The sequence below is a fragment of the Corvus brachyrhynchos genome, unplaced genomic scaffold (genome assembly GCF_000691975.1).
Source record: "Corvus brachyrhynchos isolate BGI_N302 unplaced genomic scaffold, ASM69197v1 scaffold221, whole genome shotgun sequence".
NCBI lineage: Eukaryota > Metazoa > Chordata > Aves > Passeriformes > Corvidae > Corvus > Corvus brachyrhynchos.
Window position 1 is genome coordinate 4,087,101 of NW_008236622.1, and position 13,892 is coordinate 4,100,992.

At 38.6% G+C, this 13,892-nt stretch overlaps 1 protein-coding gene across 9 annotated transcripts in view; it reads right to left on the minus strand.

Annotated features, from left to right (window-relative positions):
* Positions 1–5,292, minus strand: part of AGFG1 (ArfGAP with FG repeats 1) — a 27,045-nt gene extending 21,753 nt beyond the window's left edge. For 2 of the 9 annotated variants that reach the window (XM_017726512.1, XM_017726507.1), the window contains exon 1: positions 2,295–2,417. In XM_017726512.1, the coding sequence (XP_017582001.1) occupies positions 2,295–2,384 (90 nt within the window). In that variant the 5' untranslated portion in view covers positions 2,385–2,417. Of the gene's footprint in view, positions 1–2,294; positions 2,418–5,156 lie in introns of those variants that run through there. The other 7 variants (XM_017726508.1, XM_008644162.2, XM_017726513.1 and 4 more) reach the window with 7 other exon arrangements.
* Between the last annotated feature and the right edge of the window lie 8,600 nt (positions 5,293–13,892).

A 13,892-nucleotide genomic window follows, 5' to 3' on the forward strand; every position in this document is an offset into this window, starting at 1 on the left:
AAAGAGAATCACTACCAGCACCAACCTACTCGCCCTGACCTAGATAAAAACCCAGGAGGTAGCAAGACAGAAACTGTGAGTTACCGTAACTTAAATATATCATTGAAAGGAGAAACTGGGCCAAGTGCATATTGTACATTATAATAAAGCCTTTACCTATATTTCTCTTCATACCATTGGTTTCCCTGAATTTGCACTCCACAGCTATTCCACCTGAGGGAGAACTGTTTTTCCCACAGTAATTATATTTACCAGACATTAGGTTTTCCAAACACTATTTACATTTGTAGTCCTACACTTTCAGTCATTACCCTTGTTTTCAGCTTTGACAGAAAGCAACAAAGAACACCTCCCATTCGGTGCACATCTGGCACACCACAAAAAGTTAATCAGAAAGGCTTCTGGTTTAAAACTCAGCCACCAATAACATTTAATGCTTTCAGGAGTTCCAAGCAGGGCTCAAAGACTAAGAGAAAAATACATGTACCTGTTTTCCACAAAAGTTTAGCTTTTGTTTTGTTTCGGGCTTTTTTTTCCATGTGTGTTTTTACAGAGCTGGGCAAGTAGGGAAGAACAGGCACACTAAAAAACTGTTAATCAAGGAAAGAGTCATCATTATCCATCAAATTTTACAGAAACACTGAGAATCTGAGATTCCACTTCTTCCTCTTCCACTGCTATGTACTTCAACTACCAAATAATGCTTTGCTGTGTCATAACTATTTCACTGATAGAGATCTCCAGTGTGTGTGGGAAGGCGGATATAGGAGAGACAAAGGCCTTCTGCTTACACAACACATTGAGCCACCACACTTTAGAAACTCTTGCTAGCATAGTTGTGCTAGTTAGGAATAATAAAAATTCAGTCAGGCCAGCAAAGCTCAGTTCTCTCTCATGAAGCCTCCTGCTCTTGTATGCAGTGAAGGCAACAAGGCAAGGAAAAACTCTAGCAGGACACATCCTTCTGGTGATAGAAACTGCACTTCAACTAGGAAAAGCACATTACTTGACCTACAACCCTTCTTGAGACCCAGACACACCACTGCATAGGAAGATTACACGTCAGTCTAGTTTAAAAAGCTCTAATGAGACATTACCTTTCAGGAGGCTTGTAAATGCCATATTAGATTTCTTCTTCTCCCCCTCCCTGCCAATAAAATATCCTCAGTTATGCACCAAATGTAACACTGACAGTGCATAGAACTGCACAGTATCACACAACAAAACTATGTTCCAAAACATAACACCCTGCAGGAAGGAAGATTTGGAAACAGTTTCTTTATGTAAGCAAGTTATAGCTTTGTTTAGCAATTCTGCACTTCTGATGTCAATATTATTCATTACTCTCTGTAGGTTAAAATTATTTTATACTGCCAGCATACTGATTTCAAAGGCAGTTTGGGTCCAGAAGTTATAGTTGTTTCATAAGCAGAGTCAAGCCAGTAAATCCTGCTAACAAAGACATTGTTCTACACACAATCAGCTCATGTATCTCTATATCGTATTAGCAGAACCAGCAATGTACTACAAGGACACCTGACTGCACAGCTCGTGCTGTCAGGACTCATCAGCTCCAGCTTAGAGACTGCTCCTTCCACTCCAGGGTTTCTAGGCCACATTCCATAGTAATGCTTCTAGGGAAGCATTCTGGTCTGGCCTAACACCAGCTCTGAACCAGACTCACACTGTTGCCAGCTCTACAAGAGTGCAGGGAAGAGGGACTTGCACAGGTGCTATTGGGAGTTGGGAAGATTGGCACCAAACCAAAATTCAACACTATTAAAATAACCCCAAACAGCTGAGCACATCTGCATGTATTCTACTCATTAGGTCAGGTAAACATGGTCTTTCCCCCAGAGTAACACAGATTTTCTAAATAGAAGACCATCAAGATCTTTTTCTTCAACCACATGCATTTTAGAATGGGCTATTTGGAAAGGCTATAAAATACCTGTCGTTTTTCAAAAGGGTAGGAGAAAAATTAACTCTGTTACCGGTTTGCCTCCTAATACTATTTTCAGCTTAAGGGAAAAGTTTCTGAATAAATATTCACAGCTATAATGGCAACAGGAGATTAGCACCACCTCCACTTTCTGCAAACAGCGGGTTCACTTCCTACTACCACCGCACAACTGAATCAGAGGCCAAATCAGCGCTAGCATCATTTGAGGATGATTATTCAAGCAGAAACATCTCTGTATCAATCTCTTCTGGTTATTCCTAACATGAAAATACACTGTTCTTCATGTAGAGAGCAAGGAGACGACAAACCCTACCCAGTGAGTCAGAATTACCTTTATCCTTGAAAAGGATTTCAGAAGGCACTTGAGGAATGTCAGCTGGAAGATGCCTCCAGTCTTGCTGCAGTGACCTAATCCCAACATTACCAAAGCTGGAGTCTGGACATCTGTTTATACCTACAGATGAGTAAGCAACACCAAAATATAGGTGTCTTCTAATACAGTAAAAGGATTTAAAACTGTTTGAAGCAGTAAAAACTCATTTAAAATAAAGTTCAAGCTGCCTGGGCCAGAATGACATTTCTTAGAACATGTACATACAGGGAAGAAGATGGTGTCTCACTTAAAGAAAAGCTGCTGTGAATCGGCTCTCCCCAAAGCAGTTGCTTTGCAGAAGCCTTTCAGTAACTGAATATTTTACCCATGTATGCCACAAAGAGGGTCATTTACAACAACTGGGGAGAAGTTAGTATTTTAAATATTAGGAAGTGTTTTGGGTTTTTTTCTTTGTTTGGTTGGAGTGGTTGGGTTTTTTTGTTTTGTTTGTTTTCTGGGTTTAGAGAACTTCAACCTCATACAATACACTGACCTTATAAATACCCTTTGAAGGAGAGTGGAAAACTACTTCCTCTAAGAACAACTCAGCACCCTAACTACTTTATCTCATGGAAGTTTTCTTGCTATTTTACTTTGTATTCAGAGCAAGATCCCTATTGTATAATCATGATCTACTCATCTGGAAGCAAGAAAGGTTATCACAGAGGCCTTGGCCATGTTGGAGAAAGACTAGAACAAAAAAGTGGGAATGAAAGTATTTTAGAAGTTACAGAAAAATGGATGTTAAACACGACAGATTGTAAAAAAGGTTAGCTTCTTTTTATATTAATCGCTGCAGAATTGTTTTAATTGTTGATATTACAACATTGGACAATTCCATGTTTGGAAAGTCTTATTTTAGGAAATTTAATTTCTTCCTATACACACAAGAGCCTCCTATGCTGAACAGCAAGCTAAGCAAAACAGTGGTTTTTTGTGAGGTCAGATGAATTTCATCTGTCCAATACATTAGCTTATCTGCAGGTTCCAAAGTCCAATACCAACAAGAGAAAGCAAAATGCCTGTTTAACAACTGCAATATAAAAAAGTGAAAACATGTTTAACTAGGTTTTAAACTTCTAACAGTGTTTAAAACAATAATCATTTCTGTTCAATATTTGAGCACTCCTTAAATCTACCATCTGCACTTGCAAGTGTCTACTCAGTTCTACTGAAGAATTAAAGCAATAATCAACAACCTAAAACTAAACTCAGGAATACATCTTCATTTTTGAGGCAGCTCATTTAAATCATTGCAATTCTCTAATTAGAATACTGCAAGTGCAAAGACCCCTGCTTTTGAAACAGAATAGCACTGCAGAGATCTGTGAACTTTTTTTATGTCAATAATAAATTACGTATCAACTAAATCATTATGACTGGCAGACTAGTCATGGCTATAATGAAAAGGACAACCACACTAATCAGTTGAGAAAGGATCACTTAAGGTTCCAGATCAGTGAAGACAAACTCAAAGCACTCTCTAGACATCGCAGATTTAGTAAAAAAAATGAAATTAAAACAAATGCAGGGAGGGAGCTACAAACACATGTTTTCCTTTACTTTGTGAAGCTTAAAGCTAGCTGAAGTTTACAATCCAATCCTATGGAAAGAGACTCCAACACACTCTATGTGAGTCCACAGAAGATTCTTTATTAAATTTCCCTATGCAAGAAGCCAGCAGTATGCTCCACATATATACACATATATATGCAATTCTCTACAGTTTTAAAAAAAAACAAGCAACCTAAGCCATCAAGAGTATTTTATAAAGTCTGGGAGAGTTCAGGCCTCATTCCAGCTCTGTCTAGAGGAATCATCCACTAACGGTCATTTCAACAAATAACACATGTTTACCAGGACAGAAAAAGAAATTGCTACTTCTATTTTCATTCTTCAACCTGACAGTTATGAATGGGCCAACTTTAAGAGAGCTGAGTACCAGCATTTTAGTGAATGATGGGATTTATCCCCACAAAGCTTCACAAGAGGACACTAATAAAACACTCTAGCCTACAATCAATAGTTCTACTAAACAGGATACAGATGCAATCAATGTGAAGCAGAACTTTATCTAGTTCCAACAGAGGCAAAATCTGCCTCTAAAATGCTCAATGCTACAGTATGGTATTAAAACACAAACTTCACTCTCAAATTGAAGAGAGCAATAGCCACATCCAGGGCTTAAGTGCTCTGTGTGTTCCCATAGAGCCAATCCAACATTTACCTCAGATGTTTTCTTCTATTAAAAAGAACAAAAAGTCAGTATGCTAGAACTTGTCGTCTTCAAAGCTGCCACAAGGCACACACTAGATAACAATTTCTCCCTTTCCTTCCTCTCTCCAAGAACATTCAACATGGATATACTTCTATTAAGTAAAGAGGCTATTAAAACTACTAGAAGACTTTCTGACACCTACTGTGAAGAAATACAGCTACAAGCTGTATTTTTTGTATTTATTTTTGTCACAGTGCACTCTTTCAGGAAACACTGCTGCAGTCAGTTTCAAGTTCTGAGCTTGCAAGAAAAAAAAAATGGCTGCATCTTGCCTTATGCAAAGTCAAAAGAAAACCCAATTCAGAAATACTGATCATGTGAATCTGGACTGTCTGGGTTGGACTATAACATTATGATGATCAGCTACCCAATGAAACAAGCACTTCAGAAACCTCATTTCAAATGATGTTGGCTTCCAAAGACTTCTGTCTAGCTTTTGCTAAAAAAAAAAAAAAAAAAAACCAACTAAGCTTTTCTTAAATATTAAAGTCTAAAACATTACTTAAGTGCCAAATCCACTTTATTCTCCAAATAATACTTACTTCATTTCCATGTTTCTGCAGAAATTCTATTTCCTGTTGTGTGAATGTAGTCATTGAAATCGACTTCACTCTGTGGGGTGGATTCAAGCCCCGCCTGAAAGAAGCAAGAAGTATTCATTTGGGAAATTTGTCATCATACAATTACGTTTAACACTACAGCTAGAAGTCAGTCCGTTTTAAAATAGGAGCCATCTCTGTAAAACATACTCATTCTTGGTACAGCCATACAACTTAAGGCTGTGTAAGCTCTTCTCAAAGTAACGCTCAGTATACTAAGTTGAGTAACAGAACTTGGGGGGAAACCAATGTTCACAATCGCTCATGCAAACTCACTCCGGCACTTTCTATGCAAATTTAAGAAAACAAAATTAGACTTTTTTTTTTAAATCCTAATCTGCTTCACCCTTGCCTCAACCTTTCGTCTCTCGCTCTTGGGTCCCCCCTTGGCTGCATTTTCCTTTCCCTCCAACTCCTCCCTCACTTTGATCTCTTACTACAGCTTCTACCCAATAACTGGATTTCTTCAAGCTAAACTCCCCAGCTCAGTCTTTTTCTCCTGCTTTAACCTACATTTCCTGTTTCCTCACAGCATCTTTTTCTAGTTTACTTTTTGCCCCTGCACTCACAGGGGCTTCTTCCTCTTCCTGAACACTACAGAAGTAACCACAACAAAAGTAAAAAGACACTGGTTTTAGTGTGCTCTCACATGAGAGATACCATTGCTAATGCCACAGCTCCAGATGTGAGCAGCTCTGCCTCAAGCCCAGATTGGCACCACTCTCACATCCACGCCAGGCTGCTGCAGAAACAGTGTGCCAGCAGAAACACTAGGCACTTCTGTTGCCACAGCCTGACATTGTCAAACCTGGTTAAGTCACAACCTGCAAGCACAGAGAGAAAACCTGCTGAGCAACAGCACCACGGTAAGAAAAAACTTGCTTTCTTTTCAAGCTCTTTCTTTAAATACATGCTAACTACTGCTTTTGCCTACCAACAAATTGCCTACAATCAAAACCAAGCTGTGCTTTGCTCAATGGTGGCCAGAACATTACATCCCACATGTTCCAAGCAGTGAGACACTCAGGCAACACCACGGGGCCAGTTTAACACTCACGTTAACCAGGCCTGGATTTCTGAAATACCATCTTAAAAACCAATTCATATACATTAACCATGAGATATCAAAGCACACAAAAAGCTTTCCAGGGATGCAATACAGGCCTAACAAATCACTAAGAAAATCAACTGATAGCTCTATTGCTTGTATTTGTTCCTATGCTTTCAATTCTAAATTTGGTTCAGACTGCTTTTAAGAATTAAAAAAAAAAAAAAATCACTGACATCTAATTTAGGACAACCAGTGGTTTTCTTTAAGTTCCATGATTATCCCAATAATATTAACTATAAATTAAATTGTTACCCATCAGAACAGCCTATGACAAAAATCTGATATTCCAAATATTAACATTATATTCAACTTTTACAGAAAAATTTTAGCACTTCAAGTTTTCCAAGTCTAATGGGAAGAATATTGCTGTGCATTTAGCTTACAAATTCACCTTCACACCTAAATTCAAGTGTACCTGTAAGAATTCTGATCCTGTGTTAAAAGATCTTCACATTTTTAATCAAAAGTTGAATACTGGTTAGAACACTCAGCAGTAACATTTTAGCCTAAGTTTCATGAGAAACTAAATTTGAGATAGTCACTGCTTGAAACACTTAGATAAACAATTAATTTTATTTTGCTAAGAAATGCTGTGATTTTGAATACCTTAAAAGCAGAAGTCATATACAAACCTACAAGCGTGTCAAAATTAGTTTTACAGAATACTATTTGCTTCAGCAAATTTTTGAAATCAGAGCAGCTGACATTAGACTCCACAGTTCAGCATCTTGACAAGAAGGTAGACGTTTCATTGAAGTTGGTGAGAGAGGTTTTAAGATAGTTGATTAAACTATCTTCTCTCAAAACGTTTAAATTTCTTGGTAAATTAAAATTACCAATTTAACATCTTTCATCTAGCTGTATCATCTACATCACAAATAAATTACACTTATTAAAATACTATACGATTATCTAAGATTTTTTTAAAGTACATACTCATTTTAAGATTATGTAATTTAAAAGAAATCTGTAAGAGTTCTCTATGCAGTTGAAATTCATTGTTTCCGAGCTGGTGCTAGGATTAGGTTTGGTTGTTTAGGTTTGTTTATTTTTGGGTTTTAAAAAAACACCTTCTAGGTCTGTGTGTGTAAGCAATTACAATTCACTAAAAGACACTGCAGCATCACATACTCAGTGACAGCATAGAAACAAAGTTGGCATCCACCCGGCATTTCACATAAATATGCTCCATCAAATGTTACATGAGAATTACCATCCCTTGCTTTTGCAGTAAGTATAAAAGCAGTTCTGCCTGCCTTAGTCTGTTCATTCACTCTCCTTCTAGTAATTACAATAGCAGCACAGTTAGATAGTTGTAAACTATTTAATGGCTAAAAGCCAGAGCTATTCACTAACACTTTTACATGTTTCCCAGCACAGGCAGTATATCTCAACTTTCCAGCTCCTGCTGGAAATTCCTTTTTGCCGTAAGTATAGTTTAAGTGCTCTGCTGTACCTGTGTTTGCAATTTAAAGGCACTGAACAAGTTAACATGTACCTACTCTACAGTCATCTACTAGGGCTCTTCAGAGCATTTACATCAGCAAACACTGATATCTTCAGTATCTTCAGCTCTATTAAGCAGCAATACTGAATGTGGTTGAGGCCTAGATAAGATTTTGTTAAATCTCACCAGAGACTTCCTCCATGCCTGTCTCTCCAGTGACAAATTCAGATTATAAAGTTCCCTGATATACACATTATATCCACATGGGACAAGATGAATTCACATTTCTATTACACCATCCTGCTAAGAGATGGAAGACATTCCCCCCTAAAGGTCAGATCACCACACAGAGGTGTCAGATGTCTGGCACGATGAAAGAGGGCACGACACCACATCAGTGGTCCAGGAGGACTGGAAATTCTGAACAAAACTTTAAGAGCCTTAATGTAAACTATCAGGGTGCAATACTGTACATACAAGTATTTATGTCCATTGAATACGGCAAAGGGTGGAGGGAACCTATGTAAAGCTTCCTTTTATGCTAAAGCAGCCTAAAAAGTCAGCCCAGAACAAGGAATTCCAGACAAGAAGCTGCACATAAACACAGCCCAAACATATGCATTACCTTTCTTAGATAAATTACTTTCATTCTACCATTAAAACAGCAAACACTCTATTTTTTTATGATTTCTAATCCATAATCTACATCCATTAATTGCCTGGAATTTCCCTAAAACAGAGCAGTTGTGGGATTTTTGAAGCAGAATTCAAGGACCAACCCTTCCTTACCTACAGAGATTATTTAATGACCCAAATGATTCACAAACAGCTCATCTACATATGGGGGAAGCTTATTGGTAGACAGCCAAGTACAATTATCCCTTATGATGAATTTAAAAACCTCCTTTTTCATAGGAAAAATGTTTTTTTCCTTGTATTTGACAAGTGTTTCACACAGTTCTAACGCTTTACAGTACTCCCTATTTAACAAGGGACAGAATGGATTACAGTCCCTTAGTGGAAATTATCCATGCCTAAATTTAAATTGACCCTGAACAAATATTTGCAACCTGCCCCTGTGCAGTGGTACCAGTTACTCCCTTCCCTACAACAGAGCTCCTGGGGAAGGCAGCAACCAAATGCTACCTCAGCACTTAAACCAGACTGCAGCCCTCTCCCAAGAGGCCCTGGGGAAAGATGACAGAGTAAGACAATTCTGCCATCTGCGCTTATCCAGCACACCAGAGCTAGAACATCCCACACAGAGATCCCACTCATCACTGCCAACTTCTTCACACTCAGCAATGGTTATTTCTGTGGAAGAGCACTGTGACCAGAGCTTCCAGCCTGGAGACTCTCTCCACTGACCCTCACTGAGTCACAGCCTAGCATAGGGGCAGCTTCAGACAACATGAGACCTCTGTTCTCCAGAAGGCATTGTTAAACTGGTGCTCTCACAAACAAAGGAAGCTTTAAGGCCACTGACACAGGATTCTGCAGTCTGGCAATTGAAACATTAAACATTCAAAACACAGTCAACAAGCAGTGGATATTTGTTACTAAAACAATTTAGCAGCAAATTATAGTTGAACTTGTGATTGTTGGCAGAGCAGCCATTCCTGCATTAATCTCAAATAAGAGTTGGCAAAGTTGTCTGCAAAGGCCAGGGCTGGGAGGCAAAAAAAATTTAAAGAGTAAGCTCTGGCAGAACAGAGGGTCCCTTTTGTGGGAGGAATGGTGGTCAGACGGCTGCTCAACACTGCTAACATCCCCTGGATCATATTTTAACACCATCTTGAGTCTAAGCCAGCAAAATCTGATCCCCTAAAAAGCATGAAGTTAATGAGGCAAGTCAAATACCAAGCCATCACAGAGCACCCCACATCCCCAGGTGTCCAGAAAACAAGCGCCAGAAAATCCAATGTCACAGCATTTGTTATTATTTCTGTGGTACTGTAATTAGCAAAAGAGAATATAAGCAGCACTGGCCATTCCTGATACTTGCAGACCTCCCAGGAGACCCTCCGCCATCTCACAAGCTCATTTATTTTTAATAGCAGAAGACTCATACACACGTTTTGAAGCAGAGTCAAGGTTAATTTAAGTTTTTTCTTAAAAAAAACCCCAAACATTCTTTCTGAACTGCAGTGTTCACTGTGGTATACAGACATTTCCTTTGCTCTCCTGCCCTGAAACTGAAAACAAGAAATATAGTAATATAGAAAATACCCTTAAAAATCTATATATACACACACAGAGACACACAACACGGAGTAATTTTCCAAACATGCTCCAAAGGAAAAAAAGGATGGAAAAGTCATGCTAAGACAATCACCTTCACTCTAGCACTGTTTGTTTAGACTATTTTAGTTTCTGCTAACCTTCTTCTAGGGAAAGGACAATAATTCACCACCACTTCATAGAGATGTTAATAGTCTGTTACTAATCTATCTGCCATCAAATACTTCCATCTGGCTGACACAAAACTCCCCTACCCATGAAAATTTTAAATTTAAAATTTCAACTAGAAGCATTACAAGCAGCCAGAAGGTGGCCAATAATTGTGAAAAATAGCATAAAAGGGCTTTAGCATTTCTCAAAGTACCTGTATGTTCTAAACATTCCTTGTTGCTGAACAAGAGACTTCCTTAGTAAGTTGGGAGGGAGGGAGGGAATTGAGAGGGCAGTGAGAGAAAGGAGTGCCTTAATTATCACATTAGCAGATATTTAAAAAGTGTCAAGATTAAACAAAAAAATTATGTATTAAAAAACATGTGCAAGTGGACTCTTAATCAAACAGGGATATTTTCCATTGGTGAACTGAAAAACATGTTCTTTTTATCAAAGTTGGGAGCGGGCTGACTGCGAGTGCTACAGAAGTGCTCGAAAGCAGATATGCAGAGACAGCTGAGATACAAGGCCAAGAGGCATTTGATAAGACAAAGGGAAGGATGTCACTGTCAGCAGGCCACATGGGAGCATCCAGGAAAACAATAGTCATAGCTACCAACATAATCCTTTGAATCAAAGGACTTCTTTCAAACCAAAAGAATCTCCCTGCCAACATTTCCTGAGATGTGGGTTTGCCGTAATAAAGAGAAATCTTCCCGTGGTGTGTGACTGTAATCCTTCACCTGAGCACACTGCTCCTCCACAGCATCTCCTCCTGCTCTCAGGGCAGAAATGACTGTGTGTGTAGTTCCAGATATCCTATATTCTTGTACAAAAAGCTGCATTAGCTTGTGTGATGCTAGCACACTTTTTTCCCACATGAAGAATTTAAACACAGGGGACAAGTGGAAGTATTTTAAGAGGAAGCAAATTCACATCACTGTGCATGAACTTTCTCCTGCATGCACCATTTTGCACAGCAAAACTTCTGCTCTGGTAAACCTGATCGGAGATAAGGTCATTTAAATCCCAGGTATTACAGAGAAAAACCTCCTGTAATTTTTACTTGACATATTTTTACTTGACAAGACTCACTTTCAACACTTAAGTCAGAAGCAGATCTTTTCAGCAAAGCCACTAGTCCTGTCATTGTTTTTAGCAGCTTATGAACAGGCTAGACATACTATTTGGGAAACAGTAGAGGGAACAGAAGCTTTTTAAAGCTAAATCTAGTAATACATAGCATCACTCTTTTGATACACATGAAACACTTAAAGGAAGTTCAGGATGAATCCAGAATTAAGGTTTTAGATCTGAATAGACAGTCCTTCGCAGGACAATGCATAAACACTTCAGAAAACTTGTAAAAAAAGGTTATACTACAGTTTTTAAAAGTTTAGAGTTAACAGTACCCAGAATAACATGCCTATTTAAGATCATACTGATATTAGCAGTCACTTTTAATTAATTGAGAAACCTTTCTGAAGGAGACTTTTTAATCTACTAGTATTTTAATCTTGCATTGGGCACTTCATACTTGAAAAAACTAGTCTACTTGACTCCCAAGAATACTTCCTGTACCAGATTAGAAAAAATTAATTAAAACAAGAAGCAATGCAAGTTGTTCACACAGCACATAAACAAGATAAAGTACTAAGATTATTAAAGCCTTACAGTAAAGCAAGTATTATGAGGCAGAACGCAAACAACCATTAAGAACTATAGAAGCAGCTATACTTTTATACTTATTTGCCATTATGTGGTTTGTTCCCCCCTCATTTCTCTACACTGTGGAATTCTACAGTGAAAAGCATCTGGAAATAAACAACTTGTATGAAGGACCATTCTGACAGAAGTGTTAAAAATAAGTTTCTAGTTATGAAACAGACATGACCTACACCAAGTCTCATCACTAACAAAAATACCCTACTGGCTAGGTCCTAAGCTGTTAACCAATGCATATGATCCTGCACACACAATTTATGGAAGCTTTTCCAAGTTAACATGAAAGAATGAGTCGAAATTTATTTTAGAGGGAAGCTTTAAGTCCTCTTAACAGTCCTTTACTCCAGCTGTAAGTGTAGGTGTTACTAACTGTAAGAACCAAACATGTTGTTTGTGGTTGCTTTTTTATAGCAAGACAAAAACACTGCATATTTAGAAAGAAAGAACTATTTGCATTTTATTGGAATACCAATACATTAACCACGTTTTTGCTAACAGTATTCCTCCTTTAAGCATGGTAACATCCAAATGATGGTCAACTTAACATCAAGTGGCAGCTGTCCCCTGCTTATGAGCTGTTTCACTGCCTGTACATCCTTTTGGTTGCTGTAAATTGGACTACGCACTTTAGTAGTCCATACCTCCCAGCCAACAGATAAAAGGAACAGACCCTTCTGAACCCACGTTGAACATCTCAGCAGCATTCACAATGTATTTGTCTATTAAGGTTAAGAAGCCTGAAAAATAAAGACAAACACTCCGATGGTGCAGCTTTATTATGCTGTCAGTTTAACCCAGTAAGAACATGATCAACCATTAAATAAGCTCAGTGCAGTAGCTTAAAATAGTTTCACATGCCAGCACAAATAATAGTTTGCAAAGAGAGCAAACAACAGCCAGAGCTGGCTATGTATGTGTGGCATGTATGTGTGAAAAACCAGAGTCTCTTTTCAATTTCACAACTTATATGTATTTTCTGTATTTGTGTCAAGTCTGTTCAGAAGTCTACACAAAGTAGAAGAACCCCAAGTCTAATCAGCTATTAGTATAAAAGGCAGTTTATTCCATGTAAATTCAGCAAAGAACTAACATACTTGCTTTGTTTTGCATTTCAGTGTAATTACCAACTTTGTTCTTAAACACCGGACCTTACTTGGAAGGCCTGTTTGAGGTAGTAAGGGGACAGAAATTAGTTCAGGCTCCTGAATGCCTTTTATGAACTCAAACCCTTACAAACACCAATCTGTATCCTTTGATACTATTTATTACTTCTTTGGTTACTCTTCAAATCTGCTCCATTCCATTAGCACAATGCTACAGAATCATATAAAAGCAAACAGATATAGCTAAGGAGAAAGTAGCACTGAAGACAGCAGGGTCTTTCCCCCAAATTATGGATATGTGACTGAAATTCACAACTGACTGACCTCAACTCTTAGTTTCATACACATTATCTTTGGGGAGGATGGGTGGAAAAAGGAGGAGTAGTGGGGAGGCCCATACAGGAATGAGGAACAGGAAAAAATGCAACCACGTTATCAGAGCCAATCCCTTTCCAAGGTTTATATATATAGTTTGTAGGAAATAATCGATGTAAGAGGAAAAAAACCGAACCACCTTCTACTAGATCAAGTCTCTCAAACCATTTGGGCTAGAGTTTATCGACTGAGAGCTTAAAGAGTTGTCTTACAAACTATCGCCGAGCATAACTTGATACACATAAAGCTATACTGGTGGTTTAACTTAACGTTAAAGTAGTATCTGTAAACATATTCACGACAGGATTAGTATCCCCGCATCTTCAAGGCTGTCATGACAGTGAACTGCTCAGCCACGTGCCCCTTCCCTTTCCGCAAGTATTCTCGCACACTTGTTTAATTAACCACCCCTCCGACACGTCCGTGGGGTGGTGGTGCTCCCACTCCCCGTGCGCGCTCCCCCTACGTGCCGAAGGAACCTCCTCAGGAGCAGCTCAGGGCCGCGGGGCTGCCGTGCGCCCCAGCCC